Source organism: Leucoraja erinacea, chromosome 4 (genome assembly GCF_028641065.1).
Source record: "Leucoraja erinacea ecotype New England chromosome 4, Leri_hhj_1, whole genome shotgun sequence".
NCBI lineage: Eukaryota > Metazoa > Chordata > Chondrichthyes > Rajiformes > Rajidae > Leucoraja > Leucoraja erinaceus.
This window is the reverse complement of record NC_073380.1, coordinates 30,976,519-30,993,864: the sequence shown is the minus strand read 5'-3', so window position 1 is coordinate 30,993,864 and position 17,346 is coordinate 30,976,519. Positions and strand designations below refer to the sequence as shown.

Genomic DNA, 17,346 nt, shown 5'->3' with positions numbered 1-17,346 from the left:
AAGAATCCATCTCGGAAGCATTCTACAAACTTTCTTTCTTGGGGTCCTGAACCAACCTGATTTTCCCAGTCTACCTGCATATTGAAATCCCCATCACCATAGTGGCTTTGTTACATGCCAGTTTTAACTCCTGCTGCAACTTACACCCTACATCCGAGCTACTATTTGGGGGTCTGTAGATAACACCAATTAGTGTCTTCTTGCCGTTACAATTCCTCAACTCAATCCACAGTGACTCTACCTCGTCAGCCCCTATGTCTTCCCTCGCATAGGACTGTAGCAGTACCACATTACATTACAGTGACCTAATATGGAGTACACAGATTTAGAATGCAGAGTGCGGTGAATAAAAGTTGTGATCCACAAAGCCAAACTGCCTTCTGGGAACATAATGTAGTAAAAATAATAACATACATGGATTTAGAAGGGGCAGGACTAAACCCAATATTCATGAATAAAAAGTACTCAATGTATTGGGAAGACGAAAAGGAAGATGGGGCAACAGTTCTAATTTGGGTACACAACATGGTGTTGGAAATAGTTGGTGTCCTTGAGGGGGCCAGGAAAAAATCTATTTGGTTGTAGTTGTGAGGAATAAAGCTTCAAATAATAATAATAAATAATCTAAGCATCTAAATAGTGAGCATGGAACAAAGGAACAAATCTGCAGCAAAATTACAATGTTACGCAACAATTAGACTGACGATAGATAGTGCTCTCTGGAGAAAAAAAGATGGGTGACATTCTTGGATGGGACTCTCCTTCAAAACTGGGTAACATTAATTTCCAAATTGTCGATTGGTATTGTGCAAGATTAAAGGGAAATAGAGGAGGGAGAATTTCTGAAATATGTTCTTTGACCAGTGGATTCCTAGTCCATCACGGAAGAGGAAGAAAGCACTGCTGAAAGTGGAGATGAGGAGTGAGGTCAAGTGTCTGTGGAAGAACACTTAGGGAAAAGTGATTATTGTTGCATGAAATGTAATGACGTATCGCATTAATTAATGCAGTGAATGTAATGCAGTAATGGCGACGAGCATGGATCAATTTAAAGTATAACTTCCAAACTGAAAGAGAGCCAACTTCATTGAGATGAGAAGGGAATTAGCTGGTAAAAATAAATCAAACATTGACAGGAAAAATTGCTATAGGCAAAATGTTTTATATACATCAAGCTGGTGCATCAGCTTATTGATGTTTGCTAAGGAAGAGGATTCAGGCACAATGTTAGAAGAGATGGAGAGTAAATTAGGCAAAAACTGATAGCCAGGATGTGCCACAAAGGCCACTGCATTTCATGTCTCTGTACTGGACACTGAACAATGACAATAAAGTTTGAACTGAATCTGACTATGCATAGAATGGGTAACTTGCCTGATCTGGATGGTGAATATGTCATTAATTAAGGATTCACCATTATCATCTCAATGAACTCACTTGAATACACAATTCAAGCAAGATTGTTATATCGTTTTCACAAAACCGAGTTTATGGCTTTTATCATATAGAATAACCATATCAATGCAATTACTTTAGATGATAACACTTACAGTTGGTATACAAATTTTACTCAAAGGGTTTCCATCCAGCAGATATGATCCAGTAAAGGTGACAAACTCATCGTAAAACTGTGGTGCTTGTGGCGTGACGCTACACAGCACTTTACGCTTTTCTTCTATTTTCTTTCTAATGTGGAGATACTCATAGTAAGGGTTTGCCTTTTCCGAATGGTAAGGTTGAATCTCTTCTAATTTTAAAGAATCTACAATGGCTGCCAGTGACTGCTGTGTCTTTTCCTTAGCTTGCTGCAAGGTGGATTTCACTTGCGTGGGATGAGGAACTCGTGACAACTTTCGCTTATGTGGATGGTGTACCTGACCTTCCTCCTCCTCTGTTAACTTCGATTTACTTTTAGCAGGCATTGAAGATTCTGTGTCCTTATCACAGACCTGCGTACAGTTGACTGCAGACTGTTTGCTTTGATTGGCTAATAAGCTTGCTCTGTTGCGAGTAATCCTCTGAGGGATATCTTGTTCTGCGCGGTCGGCTTCCATTCGTTCTTCTGATTCCTCCTTTATTGATTCAGTGGACTGCCTTAGGTCATCTGATGCTGCTTCAAGCATCACCTCAGGGTCCTGACCAGCAGTTGCAAAATCTTGGGAGACTTCCATCTCTAGTGAGGAATCTTGGTCCTGAACTTTACTTTCCAAAGACTGAGGCTGGTCGTTCACTGAATGTTGGTGTCCATGTTCAGTGGAAGGTGTCACTTCGGGCTGTTCTTCCTTTGGCTCAGCTTGCATTTCATCAACTGAGGCTCCTGGTACTTTGTCCAAAGCAGACGTCTCTTGATTACAAGCTGGCTCATGACCAGCTATAACAGTCACTTTTGTACCTTCCACCTCTTCCTGTGATTCAATAAATAAACTCTGTACAGTCTTTGTTTGGTCCACAATATGTTCGTTAATATTGCTGCCAACTGATAATGGCGGAGAGGAGTTTTCCTCCAAGCCTTGCATTTCACTTGGTTTGCAATCATTTGATGGATCTTCCATAGTCTTTTGATTTACGAGATCAACATTTACATCAATATGAGGACATTTAACACTCTGGTCATCAGCTAGCCCCGAAGATTCTGTATGTGGTTTGCATGAAATGGAACTCTGGTCTGCATCTTGCAAAGTTTGAGTTTGTGGTAAGTCTTCTTGAGTTCCTCCACATTTTGGCCAAAAGAGCAGCCGAGGGGCAACATCACTGTCCGATGATGATCGCGTGCACGAAGAATTAGATGAATGTGTAGGCGAAATATACGATGGTGTTTCAAGGAGATTTGTCACTTGGGAAGACTCACTGCAAAGTTTCTGTGGAGACTTGGCTAGTTGTTCTGATGTTAACTGGTCTGAACAACCCCACTCTTGAGGAACATGCTGTAAAGGGCTAAAATTGTTTTTCTCACATTCCGCTGTGGTTGTGTAGCCATCAGTGCTACTGTGCGAAGGAACATCAAGCCTATCGTATGATATTTCCATTGGTTTATCTGGCTGAATTTCACTATTCAAACAGTTTAGTTGTGGCTGTACCACAGGCAGCTGCTGACAAGTACTTTGCACGTTTATGCTGTTGGGAGTTGTATTCTGTGATAAATAATTAGTGTCGCTTGGTACAATTACAGCAGGAGACTGTAAACAAGAAGTGTTATTACATGTACCCTCTTCAGGGCCACTGTCCGGAAGTGGTTCCGATCGAGGAGAGATGCAAGCCTGGCTTTGTGCTGCTGGTGAAAAACTATATTGCTTTTCACTCAAAAGTGGCAGGTTAACTTCGAGCTGCTTGTGTAACAGTTTATCATGGTCATTTGCCACAGCTGGTATACTGCATCTCCGAACATCACCCACAGATCGGCATTCATTCTCACCTCTAGCATTGTCAGCAGACACTGATCGCAAATAAGATCCTGGAAGTTTACTGGAATGTGGCGATTTAAGTCGATCTGGCAAATCAGCCAAAACATCAGAGTCTCGGTCATATACGGCAGGGGATTTGGCACTGGGGGGAAATACGGACTGTGAAAAGGAAGACTGAGATTCAGAACCCTCAATGGTGAAATCCGAATCATAGTCTGTTAAAGGCCGTGGTGTTGCTACAGCCGAAGTCTGGCATGAATCTTCTGAACTTGCAACAGAAATCATTGAAATGGATCTTGACGTCAGTCCCATACGATCACGCTCTTGTCTGGGAGATGCAGTTAAATTACTTTCACAATTTATGAGGGGTTTTGGAGTTTCTGACAAATTTGGTTTTATATCAGCAGTCAATGATCTCACATTGTTAACATCTTTCAGCTGTTTGTCTTTCAAATGTACCTCTGATGGATCTGAACTTTTTGACCTTGTAAGTTCTTTGCTTGTGGTCGAACTCTTGAGTTTTTCTCTTTCTTTTATTTTTGAGAGATCAATGCCAGACCGATGCCTCTGTCTTTCCTTTTCTTTCATTTTTATCTTCTCTTTATGTTTCTTGTGCCATTGCTCAATCTCCAGATCCTTTAGACTTAGCATTCTTTCAAAACTGGTTTGCATCAAGTCATCATTTACAAGTCTCTTCTCTTTTGGTCGCACGTCCTTTGTGGCACCAGAATCTTTAGACTTCAGTTTGTCAGCTTCTGGTTCTTTCAGCTTTGCTTTAACAGAAGCATTGATTGGTACTTTGTCTTTTTGCCTGTCTTTTTCCTTCTTTTCCCTATCTTTTATTTCAGGAGTTTTCGGAAAATCATCCTTGGTTTTATCCTTTGAGGAAAATGATTTATCGTGAGATCCTTTGCTGCTCTCAAGTGTGCTGCGTCTCCTCTCATCATGCTTGGTGTTTGTCACAGGGTCACCATCTTTTTCCCGAGATTTCTCTTTCTTCTTCTCTTTTTCTATATCTCTTTCCTTTTCCTTTACTTTAACTTTATCAGATTTATTCAGAATGCTGTCCTGTGACTCTTTTTCTGAAAACTTAGCCTTCTTCTCATTAGTATGCTTCTCTTTTTCCCCTTTGTCCTTTATGCCACTAGAATGACGCTCCCTGTCATTTTTTTCTCTCTCATGCTTTTTGTCCAATTTTTCTTTGCTCTTTTCTTTTTCCTCAGGTTTTTTGACAGAGAAAACATTCTTCAATTTATCATTTTCCCGGTGAATTTTTTCTGAAGTGGAGTACAAGCTACCAGATCGATCTTTCTCTTTTGTCCTTTCTCCACTCTCTTGTAATTTACAACATGATTTCTCCTGTGATTTCTCATGAGTCTCTGATTTCTCTTTCTCCATCCTATTCTCGTGTTTTATTTTCTTCTCCCTGTCGGAATATTTTCTCTCTAACTTTTCCAAGTCCCTTTCTTTGGTGGGGGACTTCTTTTCACTTTTCTCCTTGCTTTCCTTCTTTTCTTTATCTGGAGTATCAGATTTATCTTTATCTGCACCTTTTTCTTTCTCAAACAACTCTGTATGCTCTTTCTTCAGAAAAACGCTTGAGTAAAGTGAATCATCTTTGTCTGCAAGTACAATTTCCTTCCTTTCTTCTAGATTTGTAAGTTTAATTTCTTTTTCTTCTTTATAGTGCTTTTCCTTTTTGTTCTTTTTAGACTTTTCCTTTTCTCTCTCCTCTTTGAAGACTTTCTCTTCCTTAAAATACTTCTCCTTAGATACTTTTTCTTCCCTAATAGTTTTATCTTTCAATGACTTTTCTGCAAGCGCTATGTTTGAATTTTCATCCTTGAATGTTTCATTAGTGTCATCATTTTTGAAGAAGTTCTCTTTCCAATATTCTCTATCAAACTCAGGGTATATTTTTTCACTCTCTTTTTGTCTATGTTTTCCCTTTTCATTTTCATGTTCCTTTTTAATTTTGTTTTTCTCTTTATCTTTCTGCTTTAGTTTATGCTTTTTTATTACTTTGCCATCCTTGTCAGTCTTCTTAAAAACCTCTTCCATGTTATCAAATACGCTCGTCTCCTCCTCTTTGCTTCTCAGTCCAGAATTTTCACCAAATTCTACACTTGGATCCTTTTTGCGATGCTTTGTCTTTGTATTGTATTTAAAAGACTTATTGCTGGAACTCTCAGAGGTATAGTCAGAATCTGTAAGGTGATCAAATCGAACCACCTCAGATTGGAAAGTTATTTCTGATGCTCCTGAAGATGGGACAGTTTTAGCATTTTCCTGTTTAAGTGGCTTTCCTCGTAAACTACTTGCATGCTTTGGAGACTTTGCAGTTGAAAGGTGGAACTGATGACCTGATGAATCATCTTTCAAAGACTTTCTAAATGAATCCTCTTCTCTTGAGCGGTCTAATGAGTCCAGAGCAGAGCAAGTGGAAAAAAGCATCAGTTTAGCATTTTCCTTTTCTTCCTTCTCCTCCTTGAACTCCTGGTTCTCTTTATTCTTACTTTGTTTCTTCTGTTTTTTCTTCCCTTTTCCTTTCTCTTTCTGCTCAAGAGTGACTGGGTTTTCTTTCTTTGTCCGTGCATCTGATTTGCTGCAATCTGGAACAACTTCTAGCGAGCTGGTTGAACAGATTTTTTTCTCTTGATGCAATTCATCATCTGAGCTATCGGAGCTAGACGAAACAAGAACTCTTGCTGACTTCTGCTTTTTAATTTTGAATGGTTTCTGAAATTCCAGCTTTGGAGGTGTTAAATAGCTGCTGTTCTCTTTTACAACGCTCTTTTTACCATCTCCTCTTCGAATCCGTTTCTGATCTACTAGCTTGCTTATTTCGTCTTCTTCTTCATCAATATCATCATCATCATCATCCTTGAATTCATATTCATCCAGGGCAGATGATGCAATCGATTTGCACGGTGTCAATTGCTGGTTAGCATCGTTTTTTAATTCTTTTTCCGCTTCAGAATCATCCACATTATCATCTACACTAGATGGGTTCACAGAAGGTAACTCTTCTGATTCTAGAAGTACAAAAACAAAATTAGTTTATTGTAAGAAAGACATATTTTCAATTCTTATTGCAAAGATTTTGAAATGGCCTGCTTCGTATAATAGCATATGAAAATATTTGTATTTACTTAGTAACAATCAGACATTTTTCCCTTTATATTTCATGCAAGAGGTACATTGCTCTTGGAACTCAACATAACCAAAATATATATTTTCCAAAATCCACAAAATAGCAAAACAGAGGCTATAATACCAGATTACATAATAGTTCAAAAGGGAATTATTTTCAATTAATGATACAAATTTAAAAATGATCAGCTGCACAACTAGAAATGTTCTAAAAAAAAATACCAAGCACACTGTGGATTGATTTTGTAGACAAAATAGGAAAGATTAGATCATTACATAGACACCAGGGTGCACTGAAATTCTTGGTTCACATGAAGCTCCGAGTATATAATAAAAAGAAGAGATATTACAATAAATATAATGACTAATTCGAAGGAGCTGAATGGTAGAAAGATCGTAAAGCGATCTGAAGTAGCACAACAGAGGAGGGCCGGAGCACCAGTTGCCAGAAAGTGTTTGATCTGTATAGCACATTGTAGAAATTCAAATGAATCCTCGTGGACAAACAAAATCTTCTCATATTCAAGAGTAAATACGCTGATGTGCTTTCTGCATCACTGCATCAGTGTGAAAGGACCAGGTTAGGTTGCTGGTGATATGGACGCCATGAACCTGAAATCTGTCAAACATCTCTATAGCAGCTTGGTTGATGACAGGATTTTGTTCACCCTCTTGCTTCTTCCTGTCAACAGCCAACTTTTCTTCTTGCTGATGTTAGGGGCTAGTTGTTGTTCTGACATCATGATACAAACATCGTGATCGCTTTCCTGCATTTCTGGGACACAGATACGGGGAGAAAGCAGGAGAATGGAGTTGAGGGGCAACGACAGATCAGCCATGATTGAATGGCGGTGTAGACTTGGTGAACCGAATGATCTAATTCTGTTCCTAGAACGTATTGTTATTGCTGACCCATCCAACAGCAGTCGTTGGTAAACTTAAAGGTCAACCTGGCGCTGAACTTACCCACACAGTCATTGGTGAACAGGTAGTAGAGGCTGAACACGCAACCCTGAGGAGCACCAGTGTTTACGGTCAGGGTGGAAGAAATGTTATCACCAATTGTAATCAAGTAAGGTCTGGTGGTTAGGAAGCCCGGAAGCCAGTTGCAGATTGTGGGTGTAATACCAAGATCCAGAAGTTTAGAGATGAGCTTACTCTGTACTATGGTGTTGAAGACCGAGTTGAACAACATCCTGACATAGGTGTTCTTATCATCAAGGTGATCCAAGATTGAAGTGTTATACAAGGGTGATGACATCCTCAGCCAATCTATTTTTGCTGTACAAAAATTGCAAAGGGTCTAGATTGTCCAGGAGATTGGCCCTATAACCAATCTTTCATATCACTTTCATTATGGTCAGTGTTAGAGCTACTGCATGGTAATCACTGAGAAGGCATTTTACCTTTCTTGTGGACTGAAATGATGGAGGTTACCTTGAGGCAAATGGGGACCGTAGAATTGCGTGATTGAAGACGTTGGTGAAGACTGAAGATGAGCTAGCTGATTGGCGCAATTTCAGAACCTGTTCTGGGATGCCATTCAAGTCCGTCAGCTTTCAAGAGTTTATCCTTGTGAGAGCAGATCTGACCTCTGCCAATGAGATGTATGGGACAGCTTGGTAGAACTTTGTTTGTTCAAAATGGGTGTAAAAGGCATTGAGCTCATCCAGTAGATATGTGTAGTTGCCAGAGATTGTCACCAATTTCATTTTATAGCCAGTGATAAGCCCTACCATAGTTGCAGGGCATCCACTTAATTGAATTGAGCTTCCAGCTTTGTTTTACAATTCTCTTTCAGTACCCCAGATGAGCCTGCAGAGATCATACTTGGTCGTTTTGTATAGTATGGGGTCTTCCTTCATGAAAGCCTTGGACCTGGACTTTAGCAGAGTGAATCTCCCCATTCATCCAAACTGTCATTTTCAGAACGTAGTCATTAACCTGTACTTTTCTTGATGAAACTGGTTATGACTGTGACATTCTCATTCAGGCTGGATGAAGTGGTCTTGAACATTTTCCACCCATTGAGTCAAGACAGTCTTCAAATAGATCCTCTGTCTCCTCAGAACACAGGCTGTATTCCTCACTTATTATTACCCCAGTCTCCTTCTGTAAGCTGGCAAAAACAGCATCAACAGATAATCAGATTTAAGATATAAATCATCCAAAATTGGATTGGGATATGGAAAATGTTATGAAAGAGAGGAACTTATTTTATTACTCTTGTTTTGGGTTATTTTCTTAGTCCGTAGGATGAAACTCCAAGTAGGAAACACCACATGTACTGCTTCGCCACAATAGTATTAAGTATGCAGATGATACCAAGATAGGGGGTGTTGTGGATAATGAAGAGGATTTCCAAAGTCTACAGAGTGATTTAGGCCATTTGGAAAAAATGGGCTGAAAGATGGCAGATGGAGTTTAATGCTGATAAATGTGAGGTGCTACACCTTGGCAGGACAAATCAAAATAGGACGTACATGGTAAATGGTAGGGAATTGAAGAATACAGTTGAACAGAGGGATCTGGGTATAACCGTGCATAGTTCCTTGAAGGTTGAATCTCATATAGATAGGGTGGTAAAGAAAGCTTTTGGTATGCTAGCCTTTATAAATCAGAGCATTGAGTATAGAAGCTGGGATGTAATGTTAAAATTGTACAAGGCATTGGTGAGACCAAATCTGGAGTATGGTGTACAATTTTGGTCGCCAAATTATAGGAAGGATGTCAACAAAATAGAGAGAGTACAGAGGAGATTTACTAGAATGTTGCCTGGGTTAAGGGGGGACCTGATAGAGGTCTTTAAAATGATGAGAGGGATAGACAGAGTTGATGTGGACAAGCTTTTCCCTTTGAGAATAGGGACGATTCAAACAAGAGGACATGACTTCAGAATTAAGGGACAGAAGTTTAGGGGTAATATGAGGGGGAACTTCTTTACGCAGAGAGTGGTGGCGGTGTGGAATGAGCTCCCAGTGGAAGTGGTGGAGGCAGGTTCATTGGTATCATTTAAAAATAAATTGGATAGGCATATGGATGAGAAGGGAATGGAGGGTTATGGTACGAGTGCAGGCAGGTGGGACTAAGGGGAAAAAAATTTGTTCAGCACGGACTTGTAGGGCCGAGATGGCCTGTTTCTACGCTGTAATTGTTATATGGTTATATGGTTAATAGACAAACATGGATAGCACTGAACATAGACTTAATATAATCCAGTTCAAGAATAGAGTAAAAAGATTAAAAGTGCTATTTTTCTTGACTAAATAGAACAAGAATCGGTTAATAAAAATCACAAATTGGCAATGGTAATTATTTAAGTAGCCGATAGGAATTTTTACTTTGTGCAGTCTTATCTCCTTCCTACCTTCTGGGAGAAGATAGAGGAGCCTGAAAGCCCAGATGTTGAGACTGAAGAACAGCTTCTTGCTACCAGAGTCCTGAATCAATCTATTTTATAGAGATGCTGCTACTAATGCTGACTCCACCATTCTGCTGTTTTGCATTCGCTGTTGTATATATTGATATTTCATAATTATTATGTATGCTGTGTGCTCTATGAGCTCAATCATTCATGGAATTTCATTGCACCCTGGTGTATACGACCATAAACTAACCTGACCTGAATCCAAGGGCAAAGTGCTAATGTCAAAGAATGCGATTCTCAGAAAGAAATTTGAACAAAGCTTGCATTGAGAGTGGTACGAATAGATAAGTAAGTTACCAGCGGAAAACAGAGGAAACAAATTGAAATGTTAGTTACAGTCCCATAACGTTTGGGACAAAGACCCATCATTTATTTATTTGCCTCTTGTATTCCATAATTTGAGTTTGTAATTTAAAAAAAAATCAGATGTGGTTAAAGTGCACATTGTCAGATTTTAATAAAGGCCATTTTCATAAATTTTGGTTTCACCATGTAGAAATTACAGCAGTGTTTATACATAGTTCCCCCCATTTCAGGACACCATAATGTTTGGGACACAGCAATGCCATGTAATTGGAAGTAGTCATGTTTAGTATTTTGTTGCATATCCTTTGCATGCAATGACTGCTTGAAGTCTGTGATTCATGGACATCACCAGCTGCTGGGTGTCTTCTCTAGTGATGCTCTGCCAGGCCTGTATTGCAGCCATCTTTAGCTTATGCTTTTTTTGGGGACTAGATGCCTTCACTTTTCTCTTCAGCACATAAAAGGCATGCTCAAATGGGTTCAGATCGGGTGATTGACTTGGCCACTCAAGAATTTACCATTTTTTAGCTTTGAAAAACTCCTTTGTTGCTTTAGCAGTATGTTTGGGATCATTGTCTTGCTGTAAAATAAACTGCCAGCCAATATGTTTTGAGGCATTCATTTTTAAACTTGAGCAGATAGGATGTGTCTATACAGTTCAAAATTCATTATACTACGACCATCAGCAGTTGGTAGGCAAAAATGCTGGAGAAACTCAGCGGGTATGGCAGCATCTATGGAGTGAAGGAAATAGGCGATGTTTCGGGCCGAGACACTTCTTCAGACTGATGTGAGGGTGGGGGGTTTATTCTTGTTTCTCAGTCTCATAATGGCTTATTTGACTCGTTGGCACAACTTTGGTCCTCATGTTGATAAACAGCAATAAAAGTTTCCAAAAGTGATGGAAAGACTGGAGGAAAGACTAGGTGCTGAGAGCTCTCTTTTACCTGCATTAAGGAGGCATTTAAACACAACTGAGCAATTACAAACACCATGAAGCCATGTGTCCAAAAACATTATCCTGCCCTGAAAGGGGGGGGACTATGTATAAACACAGCTGTAATTTCTACATGGTGAAACCAAAATGTATAAAAATACCCTTTAATAAAATTTGACAATGTGCACTTTAATCACATGTGAATTTTATCTATTACAAATCTCATATGGAATTACCCTCAACAGAGGCACTAAGAGAAGATTGGGAACATGAACTAATGATAAAGATCCCGAAAGATAGATGGGAAAAGTATCTGATGAACACACATAATTGTTCCATTAATGAAAGACATAATTTAATTCAATTTAAATTATTACATAGACTATATTATTCAAAAACGAGGTTGAATAAATTCTACCCAAACGTCTCTCCCAGATGCGATAATTGTTTGTTTCAAAATGCCAATATAACACATTCATTTGTAGGATGTACAAAGTTGAATACATTTTGGAGCGATATATTTGATATATTTACAAAGCTCTTGAAGTCAAGAATAGAACCTAATACGGAATGGATTATATTTGGAATAATAGTAGAAGATATCAATTTAAACAAAGACCAAAAAGTATTCTTTAATTATGGGTTAATAATTGGAAAGAAATTGATACATAAATTTTGGAAAAATACAGCTATACCAACTATTAAAATGTGGATTAGGAATATGACGGACATAGCACACCTTGAAGAAATGAAACTCCGCCTAATAGATAAATATGACCAATTCTTAAGGAGTCGGTCCCCTTTCATCGACTTTTTGGAATCATGTGATGCAGCAGTACCGTAAAGATTACTGATTTCAGGTCAGGTCGTGGATAGATTTACATCTCCGAACAAAGATTTGAAAATTTCTTTTTTAAGGGTCTTTTTCTCCTATTTCTACTTTCTACTTTCTCTTTTCTTATATACACACTTCACGTTTTTCTATTTTCTACTATCTATTTTTCCTCTTTTTCTTCTCTCTATTTTTAAATTTTTTTTTAACTTCCTTTTCAAAAACATAAAACTAGAGGTTGTACATAGAATGTATTACGTTATGACATAGTTGGCACCTAAAATTAGGTCCCACTGTATTGTTTTGTACTGTATTAACTTCTAATAAAATAAACAACAAAAGATCAAAAAAAACCAAACAAAATCCCATATTGTGGAGTACAAACAAATAAATGATGGGTCTTTGTCCCAAGCACTATGGAGGGCACTGTATCAATTCAAGGGTATACCCCCTATCGAAAAGGCAGACAGGTGGGCAGAGGGGGTGGGGTAGCTCGGTTGGTGAAGAATGAAATTCAGTCCCTTGCAAGGGGCGACATTGAAACAGGAGATGTGGAGTCAGTTATTGATAGAATTAACGAACTGTAAGGGTAAAAAGATCCTAATGGGACATCTACATGCCCCCAAATAGTAGCCTGGATATAGGGTGCAAGTCGAATCAAGAGTTAAAATTGGCATGTCGTAAAGGCAAAGGTGACTTGACTTGACTTGACTTGACTTGACTTGTTATGGGAGATTTCAACATGCAGATAGACTGGGAAAATCAGGTTGGTACTGGACCCCAAGAAAGGGAGTTTGTGGAGTGCCTCCGTGATGAGGTTAAAGAGCCATTAGGAGGTAGTGACCATAATATGGTCAGGTTTAATCTACAATTGGAGAGGGAGAAAGGTAAAGCGGAGGTGTCAGTGGTGGAGTTGAATAAAGGGGACTATGGAGCTATGAGGGAGGAGCTGGCCAATGTTGACTGGAAAGATACCCTACAAGGGATGACAGTGGAATAACAATGACAGGTATTTCTGGGAATAATACAGAAGGTGCACGATCACATACAAAACAAACAATATTAGTGCAACAATAATAATAATCTATTGTAGTTCAGTGTTTAATAGCCTGATGGCTGCTAGGAAGAAGCTGCTCCTGAGCATTACAGTTTTCAGGCTCCTGTACCTTCTTCCCGATGGTAGGGATGAAATGAGTGTGTGGCCAGGAAGGTGTGGATCTCTGATGATGTTGGCTGCCTTTTTGAGGCAGTGACTCCGATAAATCCCTTCGATGGTGGGGAGGTCATGGACTGGGCAGTGTTCAAAACTTTCTACAGTCTTTTTTTGCTCCTGGGCGTTCCAGTTGCCGAACTAGGCCACGATGCAACCAGTCAGTATGTTCTCTACTGTACACCTGTAGAAGTTCAAGGGAATCCTCTCTGACATACCGACTATCCGTAATCTTCTCACGAACTCGAGGTGTTTATGTGCTTTATAATTGCATCAGTGTGCTGGATCCAGGAAAGATTTTCGGAAATATGCACACCCAGGAATTTGAAGTTTTTGATTCTCTCCACCATCTGATATAAACAGGACTGTGGGTCCTCATCCTTCCTCTTCCAAAGTCTACAATCAGTTCATTGGTTTTACTGATATTGAGAGCTAGGTTGTTGTGCTGGCACCATTTGGTCAATCGGTCAAATACTCTGAATCATCACCATCTGTAATTCATCCAACAACGGTGGTGACGTCGGCAAACTTGAAGATGGAGGTTCGCACAGTGACCGGCTACACAGTCAATAGACAATAGATGCAGGAGTAGGCCATTCGTCCCTTCGAGCCAGCACCGCTATTCAATGTGATCATGGCTGATCATCCCCAATCCTGCCTTCTCCCAATATCCCCTGACTCCGCTATTTTTAAGAGCTCTATCTAGCTCTCTCTTGAAAGCATCCAGAAAACCTGCCTCCACCGCCCTCTGAGGCAGAGAATTCCACAGACTCACCAATCTCTGTGAGAAAGTGTTTCCTCGACTCCGTTCTAAATAGCTTACTCTTTATTCTTAAACTGTGGCCCCTGGTTCTGGATTCCCCCACCATCAGGAACATGTTTCCTGCCTCTAGCGTGTCCAAACCCTTAACAATCTAATATGTTTCAATGAGATATCCTCTCATCCTTCTAAACTCCAGAGTGTACAAGCCCAGCTGCTCCATTCTCTCAGCATACGACATCCCGGGAATTAACCTTGTAAATCTACGCTGCACTCCCTCAATAGCAAGAATGTCCTTCCTCAAATTAGGGGACCAAAACTGCACACAATATTCCAGGTGTGGTCTCACTAGGGCTCTGTACAACTGCAGAAGGACCTCTATGCTCCTATATTCAATTCCTCTTGTTATAAAGGCCAACATGTCATTTGCTTTCTTCACTGCCTGCTGTACCTGCATGCTTACTTTCATAGCCTGATGAACAAGGACCTCCTGATCCCATTGTGCTTCCCATTTTCCCAACTTGACGCCATTTAGATAGTAATCTGCCTTCCTGTTGTTTGCTACCAAAAGTACAAGTCATGAGTATGCAGCCTTGAGGTGCTTCCGTCCTGATTATTAATAAGAAGTATTTCTGCCAATTCGAACAGACTGGTCTGTGGATGAGGAAGTCGAGGATCCAATTGCAGAGGGATGCGCAGAGACCCAGTTCCTTGAGCTTGGTAACTAGCTTGTAGGGGATGATGTTATTGAACGGCGAGCTGTAGCCTACAAACAACAGCCAGACGCGTGTTTTTATTGTCCAAGTGGTCCAGTGCGGAGTGGAGAGCCAGTGAGATCGCATCCTCCGTTGACCTGCTGTGATGGTAGGCGAACCGTAGTGGGTCGAGGATCTTGTTGAGGTAGGAGTTGATATGCACCAGAACCACCCTCTCAAAGCACGTCATCACCACCAACGTTAGTGCCCCTGGTTGATAGTCGTTGAGGCACATCACTTTACTCTTCTTGGGCACCGGTATTATTGACACCCTCTTAAAGCAGGTGGAGACGTCAGACCTCAGTAATGAGAGGTTGAAAATGTCTGCAAAAGCTCCAGCCAGTTGGTCTGCACAGGTTTTGAAAACTCGACCGTGTGTATCATCAGGTCCACCCTCCTGAAGGATTTTCTGACGTCGGCTTCTGTGACTGTGAATGTAATATCATCAGGTCATATGAGGGCTCGGGAAGGCACGTCAGTATTCTCCCTATCAAAGCGCGAGTAGAACGCATTGAGCTCGTCAGGGAGTGACGCTTTGCCATCACTTGAGCTGCTTCTTGAATTTCCCTTATAGGAGGTGATGGCATTCTAGCCCTGCCACAGTTGCCGAATATCCACCTCATTCTCCAGCTTTGAGCAGGCCTTTTTGATGTCAACGTCGTATCTGGACTTCTTATAAACTTCTGCGTCATCAGACCTGATTGCCCGGGATCTGGTCCTCAGAAGAATGCGGATCTCCTGGCTCATCCAAGGCTTCTGGTTAGGAAACACTCGGATGGCTTTTGTAGGAACACAGTCCTCCACATATTTCCTTATGAAGTCTGTGATGACTGTGACGTGTTCATTCAGGTCCGTTGCCATGTCCTTGAACATTGCCCAGTCTACTGACTCCAAGTAGTCCCGTAGTTGTTCCTCTGCCTCCCCAGACCAGCTCTGTGCAGTCCTCACCTCTGGGGGTGCTTTCTTCAGTTACTGCCTACATGCAGGAAAAAGCACCATTGCTGAATGATCGGATTTCCCGAAGTGAGGGCGAGGGATAGAGTGATAGGTATTCTTGATGGTCGTATTGCAGTGGTCAAGGGTGCTTAATCCTTTGGTGTTGCAGGAAACATGTTGGTGTTAGTTCGGGAGTGATTTTTTTCAGGTTGGCTTTGTTGAAGTCCCCGGCTATGGTGGTAAAAGCTTTGGGGTACGCTGTCTGGTGCTTGTTGAACACGGCATGCAGTTCCTCCAGTGCCAGACGGACATCTGCCTGGGGTGGGATGTAACCACGGTCAGGATGATGGAGGTGAATTCCCTCAGGAGGCAGCACTTCACCGCGTGATGTTCCAGGAGTTATACAGAACTGCCACGTCTGAGCACCACGAAGAGTTGGCCATGAGGTAGACGTTCCCTTCTATCCCTTTCCCAGATGACTGCGTTCGGTCCATACGATAAATGGAGAAAACGTCAGGCTGTTGGGCCGAGTCTGGGGAGCTGGGGGTGAGCCATGTCTCTGTGAAACAGAACACAGAGCATTCCCTCAGCTCCCTTTGATGAAGCAGCCTTGACCTTAAGTCCTCCACTTTATTTTCTTAGTGATTAGTGTTCTTAGTGAGGATGTTATGAGGTTGCAGGGTGACCTGGACAGATTGAGTGAGTGGGCAGATGCAGTATTATATAGATAAATGTGAGGTTATCCACTTTGGCGGTAAAAACAAGGGGGCAGATTATTTTCTCAATGGGGTTAGGTTAGGCAAGGGGGAGGTGCAGCGAGACCTGGGCGTCCTTGTACACCAGTCACTGAAAGTTGGCGTGCAGGTACAGCAGGCAGTGAAGAAAGCTAATGGAATGTTGGCCTTCATATCAAGAGGATTTCAGTATAGGAGTAAAGAGGCTCTTCTGCAGTTTTATAGGGCTCTAGTGAGACCACATCTGGAGTATTGTGTCCAGTTTTGGTCTCCTAATTTGAGGAAGGACATCCTTGTGATTGAGGCAGTGCAGCGTAGGTTCACGAGATTGATCCCTGGGATGGCGGGACTATCACATGAGGAAAGATTGAAAAGAATATGCTTGTATTCACTGGAGTTTAGAAGGATGAGGGGGTTCTTATAGAAATAAATAAATTATGAAAGGACTGGACAAGCTAGATGCAGGAAAAATGCTACCAAATTTGGGCGAGTCCAGAACCAAGGGCCACAGTCTTAGGATAAAGGGGAAGCCATTTAAGACTGAGGTGAGAAAAAACGTTTTCACCCAGAGAGTTGTGAATTTGTGGAATTCCCTGCCACAGACGGCAGTGGAGGCCAAGTCGCTGATGGATTTAAGAGAGAGTTAGATAGAGCTCTAGGGGCTAGTGGAATCAAGGGATATGGGGAGAAGGCAGGCACGGGTTATTGATTGGGGACGATCAGCCATGATCACAATGAATGGTGGTGCTGGCTCGAAGGGCCGAATGGCCTCCCCCTGCACCTATTTTCCATGTTTCTATGATTGTACATTGGCTAGTAGGATGGTATGGAGAGGGAGTCGTAGTCCCCTGCGCTTCAGTCTGACGTAGTCCTGCTCGCTGGCCACGTTTCCCGA

At 41.1% G+C, this 17,346-nt stretch overlaps 1 protein-coding gene across 5 annotated transcripts in view; it reads right to left on the bottom strand.

Moving 5' to 3' along the window:
- ankrd12 (ankyrin repeat domain 12) overlaps nucleotides 1–17,346 on the bottom strand; it is a 169,297-nt gene that overhangs the window by 13,884 nt on the left and 138,067 nt on the right. For all 5 annotated transcript variants that reach the window (XM_055633933.1, XM_055633932.1, XM_055633934.1 and 2 more), the window contains one exon: nucleotides 1,551–6,436. In XM_055633933.1, coding sequence (XP_055489908.1) covers nucleotides 1,551–6,436 — 4,886 coding nt within the window. The remainder of the gene's footprint in view (nucleotides 1–1,550; nucleotides 6,437–17,346) is intronic.